Raw genomic sequence first — 18,175 nt, forward strand, 5'->3', positions numbered from 1 at the left:
GTTATCAATTTGTAGTGCTCTTTCATTACTGAAGGTGACCTTCAGATGTCAGCACAAATTAATTTTCCATGAGTGAACATTGTTAGCAGGGTTGAGAGTCACTTCAACAGACTATATATTTTATGTTTATATTCTTAAATATATAGTTTTTAGATTATATATTTAATATACCTAAAGTAGACTTTATGATATTCTCTATACTTTCTTATATATTTGAAATATTTCAAAAAAACTTTTAAAATCCAAGACAAAAAGAAATAGATCCTGTTCATTAATTTGACTACAAACCATAATCAAAACATCTCTCATAAAAAATGTTGTGAAACAGGAAGACTGTTCTGACTGAGTTGACTGATATTTCTACATTGAATAGATGCAGCCTTGGAAGGTGCAAATATAATCCTAGGCAGAGCTGGGTTTTTTCCATTCTTTTTAAAATTTTTTAAAATTAGAGACAGTGCCTCACTATGTTGGCCAGGCTGGCCTTGAACTCCTGGGGTCAAGCAATCTTCCCACCTCAGCATCCCAAAGTGCTGAGATTGTAAGCATGAGCCACCGCACCCAGCCCTTTCCATTCTTAACATTTTTCCGACTCACATTTTCCATTAATATTTAAAAGCTCTTCTCTGTTTTCATCTAAGGACTGGTTAAGAAAGGAATCACAATACACTCAAAAGTTTCTTCTTAAATGTGATTCTATAACTTAGAATATAGAAAAGAACGTGCATTATTTCCCGTAGATTAAGAGTGAGTAATTTGGGGCTCTTTTTTAAGAAGACATCTTCAAAAACATTTATTTTGCCCATTGATCTGCAAATTTCAAAGAACTGTTTTGATTAATAGAGGAATATTAACCTCAGCCCTGGGCCCTTATTAAATAGGCTAGAAACATGTTTTCTTTTTCATATACAACATGTTTTATTTCCTCTGATACAATATAGATTAAGAGAAATGAAAAGAGTATCAGAAAATAGCTTCAATCTTAAATAACTTGCACTCATTGTTTTGCTCATATGGCGAATTGGAGCAACTCTGGTGGGACAGAATCACAACAGTGGCCTGCCCTTGTGCCGATGAAGGCCTTGTCTTTGTTGCAGTGCTTGGAGCAGTAGTAGCTGGCACGGGCGGATCAAAGGCGGCATGAAGGGATTTCAGAGCTTCATGGTTTCAGACAGCAACATGAGTTTTGTTGAATTTGTTGAGCTGTTCAAATCGTTCAGGTACAGTGTATGTTTCCTTCTTATTCTTTCTCAGGCCCCCCACTTCTATAAAGATACTCAATGAAAGGTGTTTTCCATTCCCCATTCAGTGTCAGGAGCCGCAAGGACCTGAAGGATCTGTTTGATGTCTATGCAGTGCCCTGCAGCCGATCTGGATCCGAGTCAGCCCCGCTCTACACCAACTTGATGATTGATGAAAACACCAGCGATCTTCAGCCTGACCTAGGTTTGTTGAACATTTTAGGATTTCCCTTTGGGACCAATCTGTCTAAAACTTAAGGTCAGAGGTCCAATCACACAAACTCTGAGCCTGTCCCACATAGTGTGCTATTACTGCTGTGTAGGAAACACTTAAGAGAATTTTTTTTTTTTTTTTTTGAGACAGAGTCTCGCTCCATTGCCCAGGCTGGAGTGCGGTGGTGCAATCTCGGCTCACTGCTACCTCTGCCTCCTGAGTTCAATCTATTCTCCTGCCTCAGCCTCCGAGTAGCTGGGACTACAGGCATGGGCCACCATGCCTGGCTAATTTTTTGTATTTTTAATAGAGATGGAGTTTCACCGTGTTAGCCAGAATGGTCTCGATCTCCTGACCTCGTGATCTGTCACCTCATCCTCCCAAAGTGCTGGGATTACAGGTGTGAGCCACCATGCCCAGCCAACACTTAGAGAATTATTTTAAAGTGTCATCTGGTGTCATGGGAGCAGGTGCTACTGGCATTTTGAGCAAAGAAATTCATCATTGTGTGGTTCTGCCCATGTATTTCAGGATATTTTTTTTTTTTTTTTTTTTTTTTTGAGACGGAGTCTCGCTCTGTCGCCCAGGCTGGAGTGCAGTGGCCGGATCTCAGCTCACTGCAAGCTCCGCCTCCCGGGTTCACGCCATTCTCCTGCCTCAGCCTCCCGAGTAGCTGGGACTACAGGCGCCCGCCACCTCGCCCGGCTAGTTTTTTTGTATTTTGTAGTAGAGACGGGGTTTCACCGTGTTAGCCAGGATGGTCTCGATCTCCTGACCTAGTGATCCGCCCGTCTCGGCCTCCCAAAGTGCTGGGATTACAGGCTTGAGCCACCGCGCCCGGCCATTTCAGGATATTTAACCAATAAAGCCCTCCAGTCATTCTGACAACCAAAAACCCTTTCCCGACTACATTAGTCCATTTTCACGCTGCTGATAAAGACATACCCGAGACTGGGTAATTTATAAGGAAAAAGAGGTTTAATGGACTCACAGTTCCACGTGGCTGAGGAGGCCTCACAATCATGGAAGAAGATGAAAGGCATGTCTCACATGGCAGCAGACAAGATAACTTGTGCAGGAAAAACTCCCCTTTATAAAACCATCATATCTCATGAGACTTATTTGCTATCACGAGAACATTTTCGCATGGGAAAGACCTGCCCCCATGATTCAGCTGCCTCCCACCAGGTCCCTTCCACAACACAGAATTGTGGGAGCTACAATTCAAAATGAGATTTGGATGGGTACACAGCCAAACCATATCACTGACCATTTCCAAATGTCTGCTAAGTATGTGGTGTGTGTCACAGTGGAGAACCCCCAGTCTCTTTCCTACCTACAGACAGATGTGTATTCAATCTCAGGGCAGTAGTCTCCTGACCTTTGACAAGGAGAGTCTTTAGTGCCTTCCACAGGGTACTTTTGTCTGAATGATTGTCCAGGATATATTTCCTACTGTGTAAACCAGAATGTCTCATTCTTCTATCCCACTCACCACCACCACCATTACTGTCACCACCCATGCATTTTTCTAACCACCCATGCATTTTCAGCCTATCATTTTCCTCCTCTGTCCTTCCTGGAAACCATAAACACAAATAGAAAAAACAAAAACCTTTCCTCTTTTATGCAGTTGCTTCATAATTATTTGTAAGTTTATGTTGTCCTTGAGCTGAGACTATTAACTATTGTTCAGCTTTAGTTGTAAAATCTCCATAACCATGGATTAGTCAAGTAGTTACATTTTTCAAAAATTATTAGACTTTATTTTTTGTTTTATTTTTGCTTTCATTTTATTTATCATTTTCATGTATTTTTTATTATTTTAAAATGTTATTTTAAAATGTTATTTTAAAATAATATAATTTTTTGTAGAGACAGGGTCTTGCTCTGTTGACCAGGCTGCTCTCAAACTCCTAGCCTAAAGCAATCCTCCTGCCTCAGTTTCCCAAAGTGCAGGGATCTTAGGCATGAGCCTCCATGCCCAGTCTAGACTTTATTTTTAGAGCAATTTTAGGTTTATGGGAAAATGAGTGGAAAGTACAGAGTTTCAATATACTCTCTTCTGCTGTCCCACACGGACTTTCTTCTGTTAGTAATATCTGGCATTAGTGTGGTATATTTGTTACAATGAGTTAATATTGATACATTATGATGAACTGAAGTCCATAGTAAACATTAGGATTCACTCTTTGTGTTGTGCATTCTATGGGTTTTGACAAATGTGTAATGACCTGTATCCACCATTACAGTATCATACAGGATAGTTTCACTGCCCTGAAAGTTCTTTGTGCTCCACTTTTCCATCCCCCCACATCCTCCCTCCAAGTCCCTGGCAACCACTGCTCTTTTTATTATCTCCATAGTTTTGCCTTTTCCAGAATATCATATGGTTGGAATCACACAGTACATAGTGTTTTCAGGCTGGCATCTTTCACTTAGCAATATGCATTTAAGTTTCCTTCCTCCATGGCTTTTTGTAGCTTGGTAGCCCATTTCTTTTTACCCTGGATAATATTCCATTTTGTGGAGGTACTACAGTTTGTTTGTCCATTCACCTACTGAGGTATATCTTGGTTTCTTCCAAGTTTTAGCAATTATGAATAAAGCTGCTATGAACATTTGTATTCAGGTTTTTGTGTGGGCTTAAGTTTTTCCATCATTTGGGTAAATACCTAAGAGTGCAATTGCTGGATCATATGGTAAGCCTATGTTTAGCTCCATAAGAAACTGCCAGACTGTCTTCCAAAGTGGCTAAAATTAAAATGGCCATACCAAAGTTGGTGTGAATGTGAAGCAATTGGAACATTGCAGGTGGGAATGTAAAATGGTACAACCACTTTGGAAGATAGTGTGGCAGTTTCTTACTAAGCTAAACATAGTCTTTCCATGTGACCAGCAATTACACTACTTGGTATTTACCCAAACAAGTTGAAAATTTATATTCACACAAAAATCTGCACACAAATGCTTACAGTTACACTTCTAAATTACAGTAAAACTGTAATTTTAAGGGTATGTCTTCAATCTCTACGAACATAAAAATGTGCAAGTAGTTACTCCCTAAAACCAAAGCCTGAATTTGGCCTGAAGTCCCCAACTGAACCTTCTTCTTTTCCTTTTTTTTTTTTGAGACAGACTCTTACCCTGTTGCCCAGGCTAGAGTGCAGTGGTGTAATCTCGGCTCACTGCAACCACCGCCTCCCGGGTTCAAGCAATTCTCGTGCCTCAGCCTCCCGAGTGGCTGGGACTGCAGGTGCACACCACCATGCCTGGCTAATTTTTGTATTTCTAGTAGAGACGAGGATTCACCATGTTGGCCAGGCTGGTCTCAAGCTCCAGACCTCAGGTGATCCACCTGCCTCAGCCTCCCAAAGTGCTGGGATTACGGTCATGAACCACCATGCCCAGCCCTTAGTTACCTTTATTTATTCATTGATTTGTTTTTTATTCCTATCACTATGTGAATCCAGGAATAAACACTTCTTTGATGGCTTATTTAGGTACATTAGTAAAGAGCTTCTCCATTTTAATAACTCCACACCATTATCTCCAAAATAAACTTTGCAAAAGATGCTGGCTATCTTGTCCGTGTACTGTGGTGATTCTGTTTCAGATCTGTTGACCAGAAATGTCTCAGATTTGGGGTTGTTCATCAAGAGTAAACAGCAGCTATCAGACAACCAGAGGCAGATATCTGATGCCATTGCTGCTGCAAGCATCGTGACAAATGGCACTGGGATTGAGAGCACATCTCTGGGCATTTTCGGGGTGGGCATACTTCAGCTCAACGATTTCCTCGTGAATTGCCAAGGAGAACACTGCACTTATGATGAAATCCTCAGCATCATCCAGGTTCGTGCCTGTTTTGTGTGTGCATGTGTGTGTGATGCCTCTGCCATTCTAATAATTTGCTGCTAAATGTTTACTCTTTCTATACTTCTTTCCAAAGCCTTTAAATCTGGGACAGAAATAGAGTTTTGCTTTTTCTGTTTTTTTGAGATGGAGTCTCGCTCTGTTGCCTGGCTGAAGTGCAGTGGTGCAATCTTGGCTTACTACAACCTCCACCTCCCAGGTTCAAGCAATTCTCCTGCCTCAGCCTCCTGAGTAGCTGGGACTACAGGTGCATGCCACCATGCCCAGCTAATTTTTGTATTTTTAGTAGAGATGGGGTTTCACCATGTTGGCCGGGATGGTCTCAATCTCTTAACCTCGTGATCTGCCCACCTTGGCCTCCCAAAGTGCTGGGATTACAGGTGTGAGCCACTGCGCCCGACCTTTTTTGTTTTGTTTTTTAAACAAAATACCAAGTATGGGCTGGGTTTCATGGCTCACGCCTGTAATCCCAGCACTCTGGGAGGCTGAGGTCAGTGGATCACTTGAGGCCAGGAGTTCAAGACCAGTCTGGCCAACATGATGAAACTCCATCTCTACCAAACATACAAAAATCAGCCAGGGCCGTGCATGGTGGCTCACACCTTTAATACTAGCACTTTGAGAGGCTGAGGCAGGTGGCTCACCTGAGATCAGGAGTTCAAGACCAGTCTGGCCAACATGGTGAAACCGCATCTCTACTAAAAATACAAAAATTAGCCAGGTGTGGTGGTGCATGCCTGTATTCCCAGCTACCCGGGAGAGTGGAGCAGGAGAATCACTGGAACACGAGGCGGAGATTGCAGTGAGCTGAGATCACACCACTGCACTTCAGCCTTGGCAACAGAGCGAGACCCCGTCTAAAAAAAAAAAAATCAGCCAGGCATGGTGGTCCATGCCTATAATCCCAGCTACTTGGGAGGCTGAGACACGAGAATCACTTGAGCCCCGGAGGCAGAGGTTGCAGTGAGCTGAGATGGCACCACTGCACACCAGTCTGGGTAACAGAGCAAAACCCTGTCTCAAAAAACAAAAAACAAGTATGTAAGTGTTCTTTAACATATAATTAACATAGGTCCCAGGCTTTCTCTAACTCAGTAACTATTATAAGGAGTCGGTACATAATTTTTTCTTGTTATTCTAGAATATGCAACAGATTTAGTCTAAGTTTTCAACCTCATTAGTCATTAAATGAATATGTACTAGTTCCTACTATGCTGGCTCAGTTTTAGGAGGTGGGAATATAGCAGACAATAAGGTAAAAGTTCTGGCCCTCAATGCCGCTTACATTCTAGTGGGTGAGGCAGACAACAAAGATACCATGTAATTTCAGGTAATAATGGGGTAGGGGAAAAACTGAGTCAAGTGAGGAAATAGAATGATACAGGAGGAGGGCTGAGGAGAGTAAGCAAAGGCCACTTGGAAGAGGTGGCATTTGAACTGAGCCCTAAGTCAGTAACCGGTTTGAAGGTCTCAGGAAAGAGCATTCCCCACAGGGAGCCACAAGGTCAAAGACCAAGACAGCAGCAAGCTGGGGGTTTATGAGGAACCACAAAAAGCTGGTGTACTGTGAGCTGCACAAGCCAGGCAGAGAATGGCAGGCATGGTGTCAGACAGATGTACAAGGGCCCAGTCATCCAGGCCTTTTAGAGCATGATAAGGAGGTTGGCTTTAGTCCATGTGAAATGGGGTACCACTGAAATTTTTGAGCAGGGGAGTAACATGATTTGATTTTTTTTTTTTTTTTTTTTTTTTGAGACAGTCTCGCTCTGTCACCCAGGCTGGAGGGCAGTGGCACGATCTTGGCTCACTGCAACCTCTGCCTCCCAGGTTCAAGCAATTCTCCTGCCTCAGCCTCCCAAGTAGTTGGGATTACAGGCACGCACCACCATGCCCAGCTAATTTTTGCATTTTTACTAGAGATGGGATTTCACCATGTTGGCCAGGCTGATCTCGAACTCCTGACTTCATGATCTGCCCACCTCAGCCTCCCAAAGTGCTGGGATTATAGGCGCGAGCCAGCACGCCTGGCTGATTCACTTTTTTTGAGGTTACTCTGAGCCAGGCATGGTGGCGCAAACCTGTAGTCCCAGCTACTCAGGAAGCTGAGGCAGAAGAATTGCCTGAGCCCGGAAGTTTGAGGCCATGCTGGGCAATATAGCAAGACTCTGTCTCTAAAAAAAAATTTTAAGTGGTTACCTTGGCCTCATTGTAAACTGTGCTGGTGAAGGAACAGACGCAGAGAGACTGCTTAGGAAGCTATCATAGTAACCAGCAATAGCTGGTGAAGGTTTACACTACAGGGTGTCAGCAGAGAGGAGTGGTGTGGCTCGACGCAACAAATGAGTCTAGGTTTCAGCCTCCCTTATCACCTGACTGGGTATCAGTGTATTAGTTGTTCAGCAGTTGGATTTGATCACTGAAAATGCTAAAATTGTGAGATTACTATCACACTGTTGAGTGCTCATTATAATATTACTAAATGCAGTCATGGCACTAAGTGCTCTATGTGAATCATCTCAGTTCGCCTCTCACCAACTTTATGGTAACTGCTATTATTATCCCCATTTTCACCTGGACAAACTGATACACTTTGTTTTCATAGAAATCAGCCTTGTTCTTTTCTCATTCTCTCCTTTTTTCTATTGAATAAATATGCTTAGTATAATAAATGTTTTCTTTTGGACTAAAAACCACTTCTTACCACTACATTACTAAATTAGTTCAAATATTTGGTTTAGATGTTTCCTGATGAAAACAGAACAGCTTTAAAAAATGATGTGGTGGTTTCTTTCCCCCTCTTAGTTTCCTTAACCTAAATAACACTTTTTTTTAAATACTTTGCAGAAGTTTGAGCCTAACATCAGTATGTGTCATCAGGGACTAATGTCATTTGAAGGGTTTGCAAGGTAACTTTTAAAATATCTTTTGCCCATCTTTTAAGAGTAGTATGCATTTTTCCCATGCAGTCTTAAGAAAATTTGTTTCACCTAGGTTTCTGATGGATAAAGAAAATTTTGCCTCAAAAAACGATGAGTCACAGGAGAACATTAAAGAACTGCAGCTACCCCTCTCATATTATTACATCGAATCTTCGCACAATACCTACCTCACGGGCCATCAGCTCAAAGGAGAATCCTCGGTAGAACTCTACAGCCAGGTACAGGGAATGCCACTTGGAATGTGGTTTTTATTAAGCCTAATTATTTACTTAACCCCCAAAGTCACAAAAGCCTGGCCCCAGACTCCTTTGAAGAGCTTATAGAGTAAGCTGTTCCGTGTCAAATGTGAGGAACCACGATGTGTGGGAAACTGGCTGTACTACAGCAGTCGTCTTCTTTACTTCTTTTGTTTTGTTTTGTTTTCCCCCGTCTATACTTAACCTTTATTCTAGGCCAAAATGAAAGTGTTTGTTTGAGACTCATAGCTTTTAGATCCTAGTTAGTCTGACCTACTCCCACTAAAATTAGATTTTCCCATGGGAAAATTATCTAATCTGTTCTCTAACTGCTAAATAATATATTGTAGTGGGAAAGCATAGTAGAAAATGCAACTTTCTATGTACTTATTCCCAAAATATTGTTTGTTTTGCTTTTCAGTTTGTTAAATAATCAATCTAGCCCTATGGTAACCAAAAAAAAAAAAAAATTTTTCAGAAAAAAATCTGCACAGACTGTAGGCACTGTCCCTACACATTAAATTCATGAGAATGTTCTTTGAAACTCAGTAGGCTCTCTAGACTAGAAAAAGTCCATCCTTTTTACCTAAACATCCAACTTGCAACGATCTGCGTGTCCATTGCCCCTCTGCTGTACCGTCTGCAGCTTCCTCATCTATTCTGCCTTTTTTCTTAACTCTTTCAAGAAGGGTCAATTCGGTTGGAGCTAGGCAGGGAATATAAGTGTGTCATTGTGTGCGCACGTGGGTCCAGGTTTGAAAATCACAGGTGTATTGTTTACATAACCCCAGCAACAGTGAGGTTTCTTTGTTCTCCAGATTCGTGCAGATATTCCTCATAGCATGGGGCAATTTTTTTATCTCAAAGCTTGTGTAGCGGGAATATGTATTTTAAACTCTATTTTCTAAGGAACCTTTATTATGAATGAAACTGTGTCCTTAGCGTAGTGATTTTCAAAATAGGAGTTCTGTCATGGGGCCTCAGTCCCCGACACTGAGATGAGGGAGCCAGAGAGTAGGAGGGGTACCATCTGCCCCACTTCAGGTAACGTACTACTCTTCTACACACTTTACATATTGGCCCTCCATTTGCACACAGAAAAGTTAAAAGAAGTTTGAAATCCATTATTCTATAGGAATGAAATTAAATATACATATAAATACAGCTACTTATATATATTTCATATACACACATACATAGGTATATACATACATATACATGTGTGTACATATATGTGTAAGTGCATATATGCATATCTATGTATATCTATGTACTTATATGTATACACATTTATCCCAGGAAAATAAACAAGGACCAGTGTCCTGGCTTTAATCCCTACTTCATTCCTGTTTGACTTCAAACAGATTTTAAACCTCTTAACATCACACCCCAAGGAGAGACTATCACAGCTTTTGAGTAAGGCACAAGAACCCCTCAAATACACTCACAGATGGGATGAAACCTAGTATGCAGGTAGACCCCTCTTACTTCGTTTCTAACCCCTCTCCACTCTTCCTTGGCCCTTCCTAATTACCTTTTAACATTACTCCATGGGGCAAATGGGAAGTGAGGATAAGCCCTGTTCTTCTCATCTAGAATTTCCAGCCCAGGTTTTCGTCTTCTAGCCATATGTGGAGATCTAAGGTCACACAGACTTTGGTGAAGACCTTTAGTCCATCCATGCTGAAAAGCCACCTCATCTGTTGCCAGTTGCTGAACATTACTCCCAGTCTGGCAGGGGTGCCACAGAGATAAGCAGCTTGGTGTTCCAGCCACCATTTTACATAGCAATTTCCAGCCCAAGACACTGCCCCTCTAGATACTCTAGCTGCTGAAAGAAGCAGATAGCCTTGAGATTCTAGGCCACCCACTATGCTGTAAGATAGGAAGAATATAGCACATATCTCATACAAAACTGTGAAAATGAGAATCATTCCACTACCTGAGCTTAGTTGCAGAAACTCTAGTGGCCACTAAGCCCCAGTAATGGATTGCTGTCACATAGACATAATTATGTGCGTTCTAAAATCAGTGGGTTTACAGATCTATCAATTTATTGGCTTGGGTCACTATTCCAGTATGTAATAATTTTTTAAGATGATGTACAGATAGAGCTATGGAGGAAGAAGGTGCTTCAAGCAAACTTTACAGAGTTGCAACCCAAGCATATGTATTGAGCTCTGCTTCCCACTTCAGATCCAGGATAACAAATAGGTATCAACTCATCTGATTCTTTGGTAGTGTTTTCTGGAGCACTTTAATAAAGAGGTTGTGAGCTAACATATTAAAGCTTAAAGGACTAGTGTGCCTAGCTTGATTACTCTTGTCTGCTGTGGGTATGGGAGGAAGGAACCATTTATGGATTATTTGCCATCTCTGCTCTAGTTGCTATTCTGGAATTAGATAGCCAGGCAAATCCTTGATAACTCTTTGCTTCTACTCATCTTACATGTTATGCATTCACAGCAAAGTTGTTTAATTGTGGTTTAATTTGGGTCTTAATGGAAGTGATTTTATCCTAATTGGCTTGCTGTAAATGTTTAGCCAGTTCATTAAAGACTCAGTGGCGTTATTTTCTCTGGGCTGTGGCATTAGCATTTTCACCTCCATTGATGTCTACCCAGATAGAGCACTTGCCTGGCTCTCTAATTTGAAGATTTCAAGAGGCCAAAGTTGCTAGGAAAATGGCCATATGGTTTTGCTATCAAATTTTACTTTCCTTTAATATTCAGCTCTGGTAAACACTCTTTCTACCTTAATCTGTTCCCTTCCTTTCCCACTCCAGATTAATTGTGGCCTTTGGTGAAAATGCCGTGTTTGTTTTAGACCATGTGCCCTTCTGCTTTAGTCCTGAGTGTGAACACTGCCTGATATGTAGAACTACATGCTAGGTTTAGTTTGAGGCTTTATTTCTAGGTGCTCACCTGGGGTGGATTCACTCATTGATCACACAGGTCCTCTTGCAAGGCTGTCGAAGTGTAGAATTGGACTGCTGGGACGGAGACGATGGGATGCCCATCATTTATCATGGACATACACTGACAACCAAGATCCCCTTCAAGGTAATCCTTCATAACTTTCTTTAAATCAAATCACAAAGAGACATTATCTTCATTTGTCTCTCTCTCTTTTTTTTTTTTTTTTTTTTTTTTTTGTCTTTTTTTTTTTTTGAGACAGGGTCTTGATCTGTTATCCAGGCTGGAGTGCAGTGGTCCCATCTTGGCTCACTGTAACCTTCGACTCCCAGGTTCAAGAGATTCTCCTGCCTCAGCCTCCCAAGTAGCTGGGATTACAAGTGCATACCATCAAGCCCAGCCAATTTTTGTATTTCTAGTAGAGATGGGGTTTCAACATGTTGGCCAGGCTGGTCTCAAACTCCTGACCTCAAGTGATCCGCCTGCCTCACCCTCCCAAAGTGCTGGGATTACAGGTGTGAGCCACTGCGCCTGGCCTTCATTCTTCATTTAAATCAGTGACTTGACCAAATTACACCTTAGGTCAAGGGTCTTTATGCTGGGTCTAAATGAAGACTTCCCAAAAGTGTTTGCTGTATCATGTGGAATGTGCACATGTTCATTTTTCTGGAGTTAATCTAGAACTCTCATTAGACTCCCCATTCAACCAAAGTTAGTAACCATTACCTTACACTAGTTAGCATGTAATAATATTGTTGCAATTTTTATATATATTGCGTATATATATATACTCTATATATATACTGTATATATAATATATACACAATATATTGTATATATACTGTATATGTATTATATATACACAATATATTGTTTATATACTGTATATATACTCTACGTAGAGTATATATATATATATACAGAGAGTATATGTATATAGATTTGTTAAATTCAATATGATAGTTGTTCCTTATAGTATATGAACAATACTCACTATAAACAGTTTAATGTCTTTCTACAAAATAGTCTTATCCTCATCCTTCATTTGAAAATACAAAAACCGCCTTTGGTCAGAGTCTGCTGCATGTAACAATTGAGATGCTTTCCGTGGCTATGAATACCCTGCCTTCTGACCACCTTGACAGAAATCTGGACTCTAATGAGCTGTTTTGGCTCTCATAGGAAGTGGTTGAAGCCATTGATCGCAGTGCCTTCATCAACTCTGACCTGCCAATCATCATATCGATTGAGAACCACTGTTCATTGCCTCAGCAACGAAAAATGGCAGAAATTTTCAAGGTGAGCTCTCAATGAAAAGACAGAACAGTATGTTGGCCCTTGTCTTGCAATTGTCATTGGGTTGTTTTGTTTTGTTTTGTTTTGTTTTGTTTTGAGACAGAGTCTCGCTCTCTCACCTAGCCTGGAGTGCAGTGGTGCAGTCTCAGCTCGCTGCAACCTCTGCCTCTGAGGTTCAAGCGATTCTCCTGCCTCAGCCTCCCAAGTAGCTGGAATTACTGGTGTGCACCCCCATGCCTGGCTAATTTTTGTATTTTTAGTAGAGATGAGGTTTCGCCATGTTAACCAGGCTGCTGTGGAACTCCTGGCTTCAAGTGATCCACCCACCCTGGCCTCCCAAAGTGCTGGGATTATAGGCATGAGGCACTGCACCCAGCCATCATTAGGTTTTACATGAGGGCTTTGTGGACCATGCCTCAATTAGACCTTGGCCGTGAAGCATATAAAGTTAGGGTCCCACAAACCTGAGACATCGGGCTGTTCTCAGAGCCTGGGCCCTCTCTGGGATGGTCCCTCTTTTCAGCTGAGCTGTAGTGATATAAGCATTACTCTCTGGTCTCCTTACCCTTTCCAGAAAGCCTTAGGAGATTAGGATAGACCAACTCTCCAACACTTCGGTACCACAAGTCAGGGATGCCAGGATGTCATCTGTCAATTGTATGTGGAAAAGCTGAAAATATCTCAGGGCAAGTAAGTCAAATCTTGTAGAAGATCTTCTTATACCACAGTACAAAGATCCAAGTTAGCAAAGAGCTTAGACTGGCCAGAACAGTTGCTGTGTTAACAGTCAGCCCTTCCTTATATAGGGGATTGATAATGCACCCAGATTTAGGAGCAGATATTCCCTTATACTTCCCCCTTCCTCTAACAGTAGAGGCATTTGTGGAAATGTGGCTCTCAGTGGGAAGGAGGGGCACTAACAAAATGTCCCAAATATCAATGCCAACAAAACTAATTAACTTTTCATATTGTTCTGGCCTAAGCTTTGATTTTTTTTTTTTCCAACTAAAAAATAACTTGAAGCCAGGCCCAGTGGCTCACACCTGTAATCCTAGTGCTTTGGGAGGCCAAGGCGGGTGGATCGCCTGAGCTCAGGAGTTGGAGACCAGCCTGGGCAACAATGGAGTTGATATAAGCATTGTGTCTGCCTTCCCTCCACCCACCTCCTTGACAGACACACATTCTGCTTTGGAGATCCATGCCCAAAATCTTTGTGAGAATTGTGTCTGTGATTCTTCACACTATGTGGGGGCAAATTCTACCTATGTCTTTCATCCTTGTCCCTACTCCCTACCCCCTCCAAAGTTTCTATCCTTTTGACTTGACTTCATCTGAAACTAACCTTATTCTACAAACAACAGCCTCTAACTGATTCTCTGTTTTCTTATTTAATACATCAGACCACAGAATATTTTCCTAAATAGTTAGAACTGACGCCAGCTGCAGAGTGGCCTCGACTTCTCCTCCTGTCCTTCTAAACGCCTCCCTTCTTTTCAGGAAGAAACTATGAAGGGGGCGGGAGCAGGGGACAGCTTCTTTCCTCGTTCCTCTTCCTAAGACTTTTTAAATAATTCAATCAATCTAAAATATCTACTATATTTATGAAGTGTACATGTATTTATCAATTACAGATAAAAGGCATTGATTTTATGTTTTCCTTCATTCTTTTTAGACTGTGTTTGGAGAAAAGCTGGTGGCTAAATTCTTATTTGAGACTGATTTCTCAGATGATCCAATGCTTCCTTCACCTGACCAACTCAGAAGGAAAGTGCTTCTTAAAAACAAGAAACTAAAAGCCCATCAGACGCCAGTGGATATCTTAAAGCAAAAGGTACTCCCCTCTTGTTAAACTGGTTATGAAAAGGCAGTGTGCCTAGAACAAAGAAAAATAATCATTCTAACCTTTCAGATGACCTGCTTGTTTACTAGTTTTTCAAGACTGACTTTCCTTAGATGATAAATTTGATTTTGGGCTTTTCATTTCATAGACCAATAAATTCTCTCATCTCACTCACCCAAGATTTAATTTGTGGAATTGTTCCCACATAGGATATACCTCCATTATTTAATTTATTCCGAGTAGGATGAAGTGTGACTGTTGTGCCTGAAACTGAGCTTTGGGGGTTGTCCATCCCATAATGACTGCTTTAGTCCCCTTTAGGGAGAGGCCTCTTAGGGGAGCCCTTGGCATGGAGCCTGTAGTAGAAGCCCAATAGCCATAGCCCTGTGATCCCAGCCTATCACTAGTTTGTGCTGCTTGGGCCCAGATCTCGACAACAGAGATCTGGGTCCAAGCACAACAAACCCACCTGCGTAGGAGACCCTCAGCCCAAAGGTCTGTGAAAAACCTCAGGTCCAGAACACAGAGTTATTTACCAGGCTGCACCCACTTATCCCACAGGATGACAGCTGGCAAAACTATTTGTCCTACTTAGGAGGGCACTGTTGGTTCTAAAACATCACTTTGGAAACTAGCCCACTTGCTCTCAGGCTGACCTGTTTTTCAAAGAGTACAGGCACATAGATGCTAAACATACAGAAACCAATTTCTTTACAAACATCCGAACTTGCATACTCCCTTGAAGTGTTTGTGTACTCTGAAGGTATACGTGACCCAATTTGAAGATCACCCACGACTCTGGGCCAAAAGTTGCAAAATCAGCCACCTTCAGGGGCTAAGCAGGAAACATCAGTGTGAGGAGCCAGCTGGATACAGGACAGCTGGAAGTGGTGAGGACAGGAGTGGAGGGTGCACGCCCCATCAATGAACAGCTCTAATTCAATTATTTTTAAAACACTGCACCAGCCAAACCAGTCAGGTCTGGAGATGAAGTCAGCCCCAAGGGCCACCAGTTGGAGACCTCCACTGGGTCGACATCCAGATCTGCACTTCCAAAGCTGCTCCAGGTGACCTGGCCTTTGCTTGAGTTTCAGAGGCCATGGCACCTATGCTGATGGCCTTGTTACTAAGTTATTTAAATGTTAGCATGTATACTCTACCTGACCTTCCTCAAATGCCACATCAGTGACTGACCACCCAGCAGAAGAAAAAGCACTTCTAGAAAGAAAAACACTTTCTTCTAGAGCCCTGTTCGTCTGTGCTATTTTCTTTATCCAACAATTCCTGCCCGGTCCTCACTGCCAAGCAGATAAAGCTGCTAACCATACATACCACTATGGTCTTCAAGATAAATGTGAATGTCTTTGCCTTTTCCATTCTGTGCACAGTCATTTGCAGTTACTTATAAGGCTTTCATTCCACTAATGAACAGAAGTCTTTTTTATGTTGAGCCCAAATCTTCCTTCCTGTTCCTCCTTCTCATTGGCCCTCCCTCTTCTCTCTGCAGCTGTACAGACTAATTTTATATTTAGAAAGCTATCATGTGTTTCCCCACCAGCTTTTCTTCTCCAAGCTAAAAATTCTTGTTGTGCCAACTGTTCCTGACAGGATATGTTTGCTAAGACTCTTTACTTACCATTAAGAATATCGTAGATATTCTTAAATTTGTGGATATTCTTGAATTTGTCAATCTTAAAATGCGATTTCCAGAACTAAGTCAGTATTCTAGGTAGTATATTACAGCACAAGATCAGTGAAACCATCACCTCCCCTAATTTGAACTTTAAACCTTTGTTAATGCAGCCTCAGACTGTCTTCCTTTCAAAAATTCTTGGCCAGCCGCTGTGGCTCGCCCCTGTAATTCCAGCACTTTGAGAGGCCAGGGGAGGTGGATTGCTTGAATCTAGGAGTTCAGGACCAGCATGGGCAACATATCACATCCCCATCTCTACAAAAAATATAAAAATTAGCCGAGCATGGTGGCATGTGCCTGTATTCCCAGCTACTGGAGAGGCTGAAGCAGGAGGATCACCTGAGCCTGGGAGGCCAAGGCTGCAATGAGCCATGATTGTGCCACTGCATACAAGTCTGGGCCACAGAGTGAGACCCTGACTCAAAAAAAAAAAAAAAAAAAAAAAAAACAGATTTAGCACACCCCGGGCTCATGTTGAGCTTGTAGAAAACAAAATCATTCGATTATTTTCATATAGACTGTTCTTATGCCCAGTGTTCCCATTTTTCCAGATTAACAATGAATTTTAACCTTTTGTATATGGGAGCCTCGTATTTATTTTTGCTCTTCTTGGTTTCGGTATATTATTACATCCTACAAGGTTCTTTGTGTATTTTGTTTCTGTCATCTGGTACATTTATTAGCAATTTCTCAAACTGTGTCTTCATCCCAAGTTGCCCTTGAGTCAGCCAGCCACGTGAGAGGCCTGTGCCCTTCTTAAAGAACCCCCCTGGCATTTGATGATTGTTGCTCTTGTCTGGTGCTCTCCTCTCTGGTAGCCCGCATTTCCCAGAGGGTGCTTCAACGTCTTTATTGATTTCTTTATTTATAAAATAGAAAACTGAAGCCTGGCCACTTGTGTGACTTTCTCAAGGCCAACCAGCTCACAGCAGTAGAGCTTAGTCTCGGTCTTTAGAGAAGCCCTTTTCAAAGGTGATACAGAAGTCAGAATACTTTAATAAGAATAGTTGCTGGAGCACTTTGAAAAACAGATTCTAAGGTCACGAATCTGACTAAGTCAGAATTGCCAGAAGAAAGGCCTGCTCATCTGTTTATAAAAAAAATAATTCCTTAAGTCACCATGGTGTCTGCAGAAAAAATAATAGCAATAATAATTCTTATTATCCTGAAAGTTTGAGAAACACGATTTATCTGCTATTTTTCCCACAAAGTGAATTATCTTATCCAAAAAAGCTAAGGAGGTTACTGTGCAGTCAATTTGTTCTTAGTAGATCCATTCTAACTCTTGCAAATCACCTCTTTATTTTCTAAGTTCTCGCAAACCAAGTGATTAATACCCCATCATGAAATTTTGTCAACTATCACCTTGACACTGCCCACAGTATAATGTCCACAACTTACTTGTTCCTCATTTTGGACAAATGGGACAACATAATCCCTATTTCCAGTTTTCTAAGACTGCGACCTTTCATGATGACTTCCCAGGGGATACCAGCAATGATTCCACCGTCGTATGTGTAAGGCCTTTCTGTTTTCTGGTAGATCATGGGTCTAGACCTAGTGATCTGACCTCAAATAAACCAGGTGAATGCCCAGAGCTCCATGGGCTCTGACCTACCCCCTAACATAGAAGGCCTGTGTCATTTCCATACAAAGAACACACCCTCAGCAAGGATGGATTGACTCAGCAGGATTTCTGAAGCCTCCACCTGCCTCTGGCTTGTACTGAGATGCATCCTGAGGTCTCCTAACTATACCCCACCATGATCCTCCAGGATTCTGACATTGCTCTCCTGAATTTGAACCAAAAAAACTCAAACAGTTCACCCTAGATGACAGGCACTGTGGCTAGGTACTGGGGAAACAGAGAATTGTAAGACATTGCTCCTGCTTAGCCCTATGAGGGCCAGTCTCCTCATCTGACC

At 41.8% G+C, this 18,175-nt stretch overlaps 1 protein-coding gene across 9 annotated transcripts in view; it reads left to right on the plus strand.

The window, feature by feature from the left end:
* Window positions 1–18,175, plus strand: part of PLCE1 (phospholipase C epsilon 1) — a 349,678-nt gene that overhangs the window by 277,619 nt on the left and 53,884 nt on the right. For all 9 annotated transcript variants that reach the window (XM_015147712.3, XM_077946826.1, XM_028826665.2 and 6 more), the window contains 8 exons: window positions 1,098–1,220; window positions 1,310–1,446; window positions 5,072–5,310; window positions 8,176–8,237; window positions 8,323–8,488; window positions 11,461–11,568; window positions 12,604–12,720; window positions 14,390–14,548. In XM_015147712.3, the coding sequence (XP_015003198.3) occupies window positions 1,098–1,220; window positions 1,310–1,446; window positions 5,072–5,310; window positions 8,176–8,237; window positions 8,323–8,488; window positions 11,461–11,568; window positions 12,604–12,720; window positions 14,390–14,548 (1,111 nt within the window). The remainder of the gene's footprint in view (window positions 1–1,097; window positions 1,221–1,309; window positions 1,447–5,071; window positions 5,311–8,175; window positions 8,238–8,322; window positions 8,489–11,460; window positions 11,569–12,603; window positions 12,721–14,389; window positions 14,549–18,175) is intronic.

Source organism: Macaca mulatta, chromosome 9 (assembly GCF_049350105.2).
Source record: "Macaca mulatta isolate MMU2019108-1 chromosome 9, T2T-MMU8v2.0, whole genome shotgun sequence".
NCBI classification, from domain to species: domain Eukaryota; kingdom Metazoa; phylum Chordata; class Mammalia; order Primates; family Cercopithecidae; genus Macaca; species Macaca mulatta.